Raw genomic sequence first — 10,312 nt, forward strand, 5'->3', positions numbered from 1 at the left:
TTAAGGGATCTTTTGGGGATTTTTTAGTGAATTTTCGCAATTTCTGGGAGAATTTTGGTGATTAAAAAAATTTTAGGGGATTTTTATGGGATTTTTAATGGGATTTATTGAGATTTTTATGGGATTTTTTAAGGATTTTTAAGGGATTTTTGGTGATTTTTTGGTGAATTTTAAACAATTTTGGGAGATTTTTTAGTAATTAAAAAAAACTTTTAGGGAACTTTTTAGGGATTTTTGGGATTTTTAATGGGATTTATTAAGATTTTTATGGGATTTATTGGGAGTTTTTTGGGAATTTTAAAGGGATTTTTGGTGACTTTTGGGGATATTTTTTAGTGAATTTTTAGCAATTTTTGGGAGATTTTTTAGTAATTTTAAAAACTTTTATGGGATTTTCTAGGGATTCTTTAGGGATTTTTGGGCATTTGGGGGGGAATTTTTAGGGATTTATTGGGAGTTTTTTTGGGAATTTTAAGGGATTTATGGGGACTTTTGGGAATTTTTTTAGTGAAATTTTAGCAATTTTTGGGAGATTTTTTTAGTAATTAAAAAAAAGGGGGGATTTTTTAGGGATTCTAGGCATTTTTGGGGGAATTTTTAGGGATTTATTGGGAGTTTTTTTGGGACTTTTTGGGATTTTTTTGGTGAATTTTTAGCAATTTTGGGGGATTTTTTTAGGGATTTTTGGCTATTTTTGGGGGGGAATTTTTAGAGATTTATTGGGAGTTTTCTGGGGACTTATTGGGATTTTTTTAGTGAATTTTTAGCAATTTTTGGGAGATATTTTGGTAATTTAACAAAACTTAGGGCATTTTTTAGGGATTTTTAATAGGATTTATTAAGATTTTTAATGGGATTTTAAGAGGATTTTTAGACGGTTTTAAGGGATTTTAATGGAATTTTTGGTGGATTTTTGAAAACATGTTATCCTCAATTATTTATATTGGCGTTTTTGCCTTTTATATTGATTTTTTTTTGCCTTTCACATCCCTTATCTGCCTGGATCTTTATTTCTCAGTGTGTCTGACCCTGTGCTTTCCCTGCTCGCTGCAGAGGTGTCGCTGTCCAACGGCCCCGAGGCTCAGAGCGTCCCCAGGGAGGAGGAGCAGGAGGAGCAGGGCGAGGGCAGCGAGGACGAGTGGGAGCAGGTGGGACCCCGCAACAAATCCTCGGTCACTCGCCAGGCTGACTTTGTGCAGACCCCAATCACTGACATTTTTGGGGGTCACATAAGGTACAGTACTTCTTTCTCCAAGTTCTTGACTTGAAGTGGTTGAATCTTTGAAAATGTCTTCAATGAAAAGTCTGTTGTGAGATCCCGAGCCTTGAATTGCATGGAATTCAGCAAAGGAAAAGGACTTCCCTAATTTTAAGAGGTTTTGTCTATTTTTATGACCTTTGAGGAATGTCATGTTATAACTAAGGATACTGAGAGAGAATGAGATTCACATTGTTTTATCTTTAAGACATCTTTGAAAATATCTTAAATGAAAAGTCTGTTGTGAGATCCCAAGCCCTGAATTGCATGTGGAAAAACTTTCCCTAATTTTAGGAGTTTTTGCCTGTTTTTATGACCTTTGAGGAATCTCATCTCATGTTATAACTAAGGATACTGAGAAAGAATGAGATTCACATTGTTTTATCTTTAAGATTTAAGGCATCTTTGAAAGTGTCTTAAATGAAAAGTCTGTTGTGAGATCCCAAGCCTTGAATTGCATGTGGAAAAAGACTTTCCCTCATTTTAGGAGTTTTTGCCTATTTTTATGACCTTTGAGGAATGTCATGTTATAACTAAGGATACTGAGAGAGAATGAGATTCACATTTCTTTAAGATTTAAGACATCTTTGAAAATGTCTTAAATGAAAAGTGTGTTGTGAGGTCCCGAACCCTGAATTGCATGGCATTCAGAAAAGGAAAAGGACTTCCCTAATTTTAGGAGTTTTTGCCTATTTTTATGACCTTTGAGGAATGTCATGTTATAACTAAGGATACTGAAAGAGACTGAGATTCACATTGTTTTATCTTGACAGTAAAACAATGAATTCAAACATAAAACTTGTGAATTTTAGGTTTTTCAGACCCTTCATGCGTCCCAGAGAAAGCTGTGGTTAATAGTAAAGAAATGTTAAAGGCAAAAGAAGTCTGGAAAAATGTAAATTGTTACAGGATGTTACTGGAATGAAAAGAATGGGCATATCACTTCTGTGCAGGTCTGATACCAGACAAAGGCAGAAAGGAGAATCTGAATGTTTTTTGGAAAGGAAGCCTCCTGACTTGTTTGGAGAAATGTATAATTTAAAATGAAAGCAAAGTAAACACTTGCTAAAAACACACAGCAAAACAAAACTGCTAGACTAGAAGAATTATTTTTAAATTGGAGACAGACACTTAATTGCTGGTGTTTGACTCTCTGTGTTGCCAGATATTGAGTCTAGAAGTGTGAATAATGTGGGCTAGTGCTTTCTGCCTTGGAAATGCTCTGAAATTATTTATTCTTCTGGGTTTTGAGCCAGACAGCTGGTAAATAAAATGATATTTTCCATAGAATTTGGCAGACAGATGTGTGTAGGTATTGATGGAATCCTGCATCAATGGTTCACATACCCAAGGTGCTGTTAATACCCCAGGTGTATTTACCAGAATTTATCACTATTGTTTAGATATCTACATAATTCCATCGGTTTTTATATTAAAAATACTGAGATGATGGCAGTTTTCTGTACAAGTCCATAAAAATGAAATAAAGCAAAGGTAATAGTGGAAAAAGGGAAAACATTGCAGTGAGCAGCTGAAGCACAGGATCCAATCCAACATCTGCTGGCACCACATCCACTTTATTTATCCTTCACACCACAGGAACAGCATCCCCTGGGATGTGGGAAAGCTTCATCCTCAGGGGTGGAGATAGGAGGGGCTGAATATAAAACTGCCAGTAGAATTCCACTAAATGGAAGCTTCAGGAACTGGAAAAATCCAATGGGAAAAGCAGTGAGGAAAAGATGATTTCAATTGGCATCTTCTGTCTGGGGAAACTTCAGGCTTGGGAGTTTTTAGGCTGTCCTTGAGAGGTTTGAGTCTATTAAATGTCTATTTAGGCTTAATTACTTCAAAACCCCAGCCTATAAAGCCTTTCTTAGCAACATGAGGCTTAAGTGGGGAAGTACAAAGTTTTCCTGGGAATTCTTACAGTGCTTGAGTAATTTTTCATTGAAAATTACAGATTTTCCCACATCCAGCTGAGATTTGTAATTATTCTAATTAGGGGCATGGTTACAGAGAAATCATAGCCCAGTGAAGGTTTTGCTAGCAAATCAATTTCTGCATATCTTGTGAAGAAAATATCCTGAAGAGGTGTTAAAATGTAATTTCTGTTTTTTAAAACAAAGGTGCTGCTGTTCATGCATTCTCTCCCTCTAAAGGACATATTTGCCAATATTAAGCTGCATTGGCTTTGTGTTGGTGCTTCAGGGCTTTGCCTGAGTAAAAAGGGCTCTTTTGATTATCCTGAACATTAAAATTAACCTGAATATTAACACTTCCTTCCTGACCTGGAAATATTCCAGCATGGCCAAATGGGTCAGAGCTGTGTTAATTATAATTCTGCTTTCAGTATATAACAACATAATAATTTATACACATGGACAAAATCTTGGTACAGAAAATGATGGGAAGAAAATGAACTGCCAATCCTCAGTGGAGCATAGTTTATATTTTCTATGGCAAGATTTAAGCAAACACTATAAAATCAGTATAAAATTGGTTTTAGAGAAGTGACTGAAAAAATAGTGCAATTTTATTGGAGAATCTGGAATCAGCTGTGATTTTTACAGTACAACACAGATAAGCACTGGCACTTTGCACTTGTGAAGAGCTGTTGGAAAACTAAACTAACAAAAAGAGCCAGGAGGTGAATTTTTTAAAAATGCTTATCAAAATTTTCAGTCTTTTTCTTTAAATTTTGCATAAATAAAACAGTTCAGTTACATTCAGAATACTTTTAGTAGATGAAAATAATTTAAATTGGGATAAGTTGTTAAAACTTAATGTTAAATATAAATTGAATTACTTAAGTAACTCATTCTTCCTTGAAGGTTCTATCTGGTTGAAAACCACTCTTTATTTCAATTTGATTCCTTTTTTTCTCCACAGATCTGTAGTTTACCAGCAGAGTTCCAAGGAATCTGCCACACTGCAGCTTTTCTTCACCCTGCAGCTGGACATCCAGTCGGACAAGATCCGCACGGTGCAGGATGCCTTGGAGAGCCTGGTGGCCAGGGAGTCTGTGCAGGGCTACACCACAAAAACCAAGCAGGAGGTGAGTTCTGCTCAGCCCTCCCTCACAGCCAGCTGCTAAACTTTGGATTTAAAAGGGTTTTCTTAGAGCTCTGGCTTTACAGAGAGTTGTTGGAGCATGCTGTAACAAAATAGGCACAAACCTTTTCAGTGTCCTGGAGCAGTGAGGTGTCAGCTCTAAAACAAAGCCAGGCCTGTAAATAGGTGGGGTCTGTGTTAATGTAATAATTTATTGGGGATTTTAATGTAGAATATACTATTCTCCATATTAATATTATAGTAATATTATTACTATTAATATACTATTATTACTATTAATAATATAAACATTAATAGGCTGAACTATGGTAAAGATACATAATATTATCTTCAATATCATTACTTACTGATTCCTGGGGATTGCCAGATGCTGTTAGTAAAGGAGCAGCTCTTCAGAGTAAATACTTTATATTTTACATATAATACATGACAGTAATAACTGCAATAGAAAAGTACTTACAAGAGAGAAAAGCATGCCTTTGGTTTGGCACTTTGGAGGATGATAATTGAACTTCCCTCACTAAGACCTTGCCTTGTGTCCTGTGTTGGATGATAATAGAGACATCTCTGGTGTGCAGGGATTGTCACCTGGGAATTCTGTGTGCACTGTTGGTAACTCTGGAATTGTAGGTGTTCCTGTGACTTTCACGTCTGTAAGTTTTCAAAATCCTCCAAGTGAGAACAGGATTAGATAAAGAAAGGTTCATTTCCCTTGGAAAGCTAAAGATGAATAGCAGAAATTTGTTTACCTTGAATATTCAGAACACATATTTCTCCAGTTGTTTTCCATGTGAAGAAAACATTTGCAAGCTGATTATGATTTACCACAAATATCTTGCTTTGCTTGCCATTCATTTTTTCTTTTTTTACTGCAAATAGTTTAGAGTTTTTGACTGGACAACCCAGTGCTGGGTTGGAAGAAATTAGTTAAGTGCTTTGTGATATTTCAGAGTTTGGATGGAAATACAGGCACCCACAGTGTCTTCCAGATCTTTTTTTCAAAAGAAATTCAAATTGAAATAGTTGTTTTTGTATTAAAATTGTAGTAAAAACACTGAACATATTGTCTGTAGAACCTTGGAGAGAGATAATACTTTTCCCCCATGAGTTTCTATTCAACACATAGGTTCTAGCAGAATGAAGCCATGTATTGAAAAATAATATGATCATGGTTACCAATAAAGAGATTTTTCTCAAAAAATGAAGAGAAACCTTAAATAGTTATTTTGAGAAATACTTTCATGTCTTCATTTCTAGGAAGGGAAAACATTTTTGTTCTACAGTTCTGAGCTCAGCTCCTGGTTTCTAGGCAGAAATTTTGTGGATTGTTTGGTTATAATTATATAAAATCACTATTTAGTAGAGAAAAGTTTGGTCATAACTCATATTTTTCTCTTTGAATATATTGAGTTCTCCTTTGAAACAGTGATAGGATTGAAGATCCAGTGGGCTTTAAGTCACAAAGAAGCATTTATCATAAATTAATACTGCAATAATAACAAATCTGGAGGATTTGCTGCTAGTGTATTTAAAATTAAATACTTAAATTTAAAATTGTATTAATTTTAATACTTAAAATGAAATGCTCTCAGGTGGAGATCAGTCGAAGACTCACCTTAGAAAAGCTGCCCCCTGTTCTCGTTTTACACCTCAAACGCTTCGTGTATGAGAAGACTGGAGGATGCCAGAAGCTGATCAAGAATATTGAATATACTGTTGATCTGGAAATCAGCAAAGGTAAGAGATTTAGGAACAGAATTCCCCTCTCCTCATGGGAAACAGAATGTTGTACTTCCTATAGTGTCTGTGTTTTAATTTGCTCCTACACAAGATTTTGTTCTCATCGTTGTATGAAAATTTGGTCATTTTGTTGAATATTTTGTGTGGGGGTTATTTATGCTCAAAGGTCTTATTGCCTATGAAGTCCCAAAGGTTTTGGGTTGGCCAAATGAGAATTTCTTGTGGATTTTTAGAGTAAGGATATAGGCTGCTGAGGAAAAATATGGGAAGTGATGCTCTTGGATCTGTGTCCCTGTCTGTACAAGACTGTTGCCAATATTGGATATTTTTATCACAAATTTAATTCAGAGAAGTGTCAAATTATTTAATTAATGAGTGGCAGTTGGAAGGAAACTGGTGTTTTATTGAAAATGCAGCCTGAAGGTAGACAATCTATAGTGCAGAGGTTAAACAAGGATCCTTTGTTTAACAAGTATCCTAGGAGATACTGACTTTAAATAATGACATTGGAAATTGTCCAGCATCTGAACCTGCCAAAATAATGCCTTTTGTTTGGAGCTGACAAATGGACTATTAGCCAGCCAGTAGCTCAAATAGGAATAAATAAAATCAATGTATGCTCATATCTCAGCTGAGATCTGGACCTTGTCATGCCGTGCCCTTTTGTTTTACTTAAAATTTTATTGTGCAATTTTCTTTTAGGAATGTAAGCCTGACTTGGAATCTGAAATTGATTCTGTCATTCATTGACAGATTCAGAATGACAATTGATTCTGTCAAGGATCAAATCCTTCTAGGAGTGAAAGGGGGAAAATAGAATAATCTGATTTTTTACTATGTCTCTTTTCCCTTCATTTTGGGTGGTATTTTTTAACCTTTCATAAACCACAGTATTGCAAACCTGCAAATTTACTCCCTTGATTACCAGCTATTAGAACCATGACCATACTTTAAAGGCTGCAGAAGAAATTTCAATTAAATGTTCTCCTTTGTGACAGTGTTGATTTCTCTGGAAAATAATTGATCCTCTTGATATGGAAATTCTAATGTGTGGCTGTTTTTCCTCCCCTAGAGCTACTATCTCCTGGTGTGAAAAGTAAAATTTCCAAAGGCCAAAGAACCTACCGGCTCTTTGCAGGTATTTTATCTGTGTATTTATTTATTGTTTTATTTATCTGGGTGGTTTTATGGGTGTATTTTACCTCTATTGCAAGTGCAGATTCTGCATATGGAATTATAGAAACACTGGGTTACATTAAGTGTTTTCTTTTAAATTTTGGGTGTGAAATTCTTGTTTATCTCTGGTGAAGCTTTAAGGTGATGGTGGAGGAAGGAGTTGGTTCTGATGGAGGGTTTGGATCCAGAACTTTATTCCTGGCACACAGGGCTCTGAATGCAGCAACAGCTCCAACAGAACAAAGGAACTGCATGGTTGCTGTTCCTTTTAACCCCAGGGAGAGGGGAAGGGAAGGGGTAGGGAGCCACCAACCAGGTACAGGAGGGGAGGTCTCAAGGGACAAAGGACACGTGTGTGAAAAATGCCAGTCACTTGTTTTTAAAGTTTTAAAAGTTTAATAGTAATAAAATTGTCATAAAAATAGTAATACAATTAGAGTAATAATAATTTGGACAATTAGGATTAGGACAATATGAGACAATAAAAACAGAGTTATGGACGTCCGGGTACCTTTCTCTGGGCAGCATAGGCACAAAAAAGGACCCACATTAACCGAGGATTAACCCTTAAAAACACAAACCTGTTGCACATTCATACACCTCATCCATGATGCATAAATTCCATTCAAACACAGGATTCTGTCTGGTCAGTGTCAGCTTCTTCCTCTGAATCCTGATGGCATCATCCTGCCCAAGCGAGGCAGGAAGAAGTTCATTTCTCCTGATAATGGAGCAATAAATTCTCTTTCTCTGAAAGATTCAGGTGTCCTGTGGCTGCTATCTCTGTGCAAATCCTTTGTTTAGGAAAAAAGTGTCCTACATAGCATAGTTTGTATTTTAACCTAAAATAGAAACTAAAATAATTTTGTTGTAACCTAAAACTATATTTAACACACTGCTTAAGAGAATTAATACAGCATTACCTTCTAACACAACACATATATTAATTTCAATATTTGTGAAAGGCCAGTCATAAAATACCCATTTTTCACACATAGATGGTCCAATGCCCTTCTGGAATTCCAGAAGAGACAGACAGCGCTCGGCAGGGGTCAGGGAAGGGAGAGGAGAGGTTGAGGGCATGATCAGGTATTGAAATTAAATCCCAGTATTGCTGGATGGAATGTGCCTGGGCTGGTCTGGCTCTTGCTGCTTGACCAAGGGTGGCAGCTGTGGTGGTTTCACCTCAGAGACACCTTTGGCTGGCTGGATGTTGCAGCTGGGTGCTTGGCACAGCTCCAGGCATGCAGGAACTCAGGTTTACCTCTGGTGGGAAGGCTTTAGGCGAGGTGAAGGAAAAAGGAGTCGGTTCTGCTGGAGGATTGCAATCCAGAACTTTATTCCTGGCACACAGGAATGCAGCAACAGCTCCAACAGAACAAAGGAACCGTGTGGTTGCTGTTCCTTTTAACCCCAGGGAGAGGGGGAGGGAAGGGGTGGGGAAATCTCAGGGGACAAATGACGCCTGGATAGCCCAATGTCCCCAGGGCTGACAGGCATCTTTAGAACTCTGCCAATCACACGATGCCCTTGCTGGGCAAGCAAGGGGGCAAGGGGAAGGCGAAGGGAGAGATTGTTGGCACAGCTGTGGGAGGAACTGGGATAGCTGAAACAGGCTATTACATCGCACTGCAACAATCAGGGGAGGGACCTGAGCTTGTGAGGTAAATGCCACCCCAACACCTCCCCCTGTGTGTCCCCACAGTCGTGTACCACCACGGCAACAGCGCCACGGGCGGGCACTACACCACGGACGTGTTCCAGATCGGCCTCAACGGGTGGCTGCGCATCGACGACCAGGCCGTCAGGGTCATCCACCACTCGCAGGTGGTCAAGGCGGCCCTGGAGCGCACGGCCTACCTCCTGTACTACCGCCAGGTGGACCTGCTGTGACCCCACTCCCCGCCCCGTAGAACGCCAACATCACTAACTTTTTCTCCTGTAAATGCTCTTTTGAGTGAAATTTTTTTTTGTTGTTTTTTTTTTTTTTTTTTTCTCTGTTTTTTCCCCCCTTTTTATTCTTTTTTTTTTTTTTTTTTTTGGTCCCCTCGCAACTATGGGATAGAGTGCTAAAGGAAGCTGCCGTTTGTGCACAACATGGTTTGTGTTGACTTTTTTTGACTTTGCAGAATGAAGTCGCTCGGTTGGAAGCCTCGTGAATCACAAAAAATATGAAAAAAAAAGAAATAAAGTTCATCCGAGTTAATGCTGAATCCTAAGATTATAAAAAAAAAGGGGATTTGCGTTGAATTCCCACTTTCTAATTGCGTAGTAGAAGAAAACCCTGCACCAGCAACAGAACTTGTAGATTTCTGTGAAAATGTTTTATCTTTACTTCAGTAAAAAAAGAAAAAAAAATTTAAAAAAAAAATAAAAAGCTCTCTCTGCTTCCCCAATAGTTTTTTGATAAGTGGTAAAATATGAGCCGATGTGTATGAGATGGAAATGGTCCTTTGTGCTTCAAAACATGTACAAACTGCAGAGTTGCTGGTTCCTGATAGGAAGACACATTTTAATAATTGTGCGATGAGAAACTGCTTAAGTACACATTGCAGATCAAATATTTGGAGTTAAGATGTTAGTCTATATAGATGGGTGATTGTAACTTTATTGCTATTAAGAAATTTCAAACTGCATTTATGCTTCTGTGTACATGAAATTAAGAAAATGGGCAAAATAATTAAGATTGATATTTCTTTAAGTCTGCTTTGTTTAATTTTGCTGTCTGCTCTCCTATAATGTTGAGTTCCTAATTGTACACAGTTTAGTGATACCTAGAAGTATAAAGTTGTCGCCCATCAATAAAAGTCACAAAGTTGGTTTAAGGTGTGTGTGTGTGTGGGTTTTGTTTTTCCTCAGGTGTGAATCCTGCCCTTGGAAAGGGTTCTCCAAAGGTTTCTGTGTAGCACTTCTCAAGGTGTAGGGAGCCTTCTCCAAATGAAGTGGAGATGATTTTTCTTTGCTTTTACAGCTTTTTGAAACTTCAGAAATGTTCCTGTTTTGCATTCAGGTGGAACTGAACTTGGAGGGGAGAGGCAAAGGGATGTGGTGGTCCCAGGGCTG

At 37.6% G+C, this 10,312-nt stretch overlaps 1 protein-coding gene across 1 annotated transcript in view; it reads left to right on the forward strand.

Moving 5' to 3' along the window:
* The window catches only part of USP10 (ubiquitin specific peptidase 10), a 48,479-nt gene extending 38,405 nt beyond the window's left edge, over positions 1-10,074 (forward strand). Inside the window, exons 10-14 of the mRNA XM_058034233.1 lie at positions 1,054-1,234; positions 4,151-4,316; positions 5,926-6,070; positions 7,146-7,211; positions 8,955-10,074. Coding sequence (XP_057890216.1) covers positions 1,054-1,234; positions 4,151-4,316; positions 5,926-6,070; positions 7,146-7,211; positions 8,955-9,142 — 746 coding nt within the window. The 3' untranslated portion in view covers positions 9,143-10,074. The remainder of the gene's footprint in view (positions 1-1,053; positions 1,235-4,150; positions 4,317-5,925; positions 6,071-7,145; positions 7,212-8,954) is intronic.
* The last annotated feature ends 238 nt before the right edge of the window (positions 10,075-10,312 follow it).

This window comes from Melospiza georgiana, chromosome 14 (assembly GCF_028018845.1).
Source record: "Melospiza georgiana isolate bMelGeo1 chromosome 14, bMelGeo1.pri, whole genome shotgun sequence".
Classification (NCBI taxonomy): domain Eukaryota; kingdom Metazoa; phylum Chordata; class Aves; order Passeriformes; family Passerellidae; genus Melospiza; species Melospiza georgiana.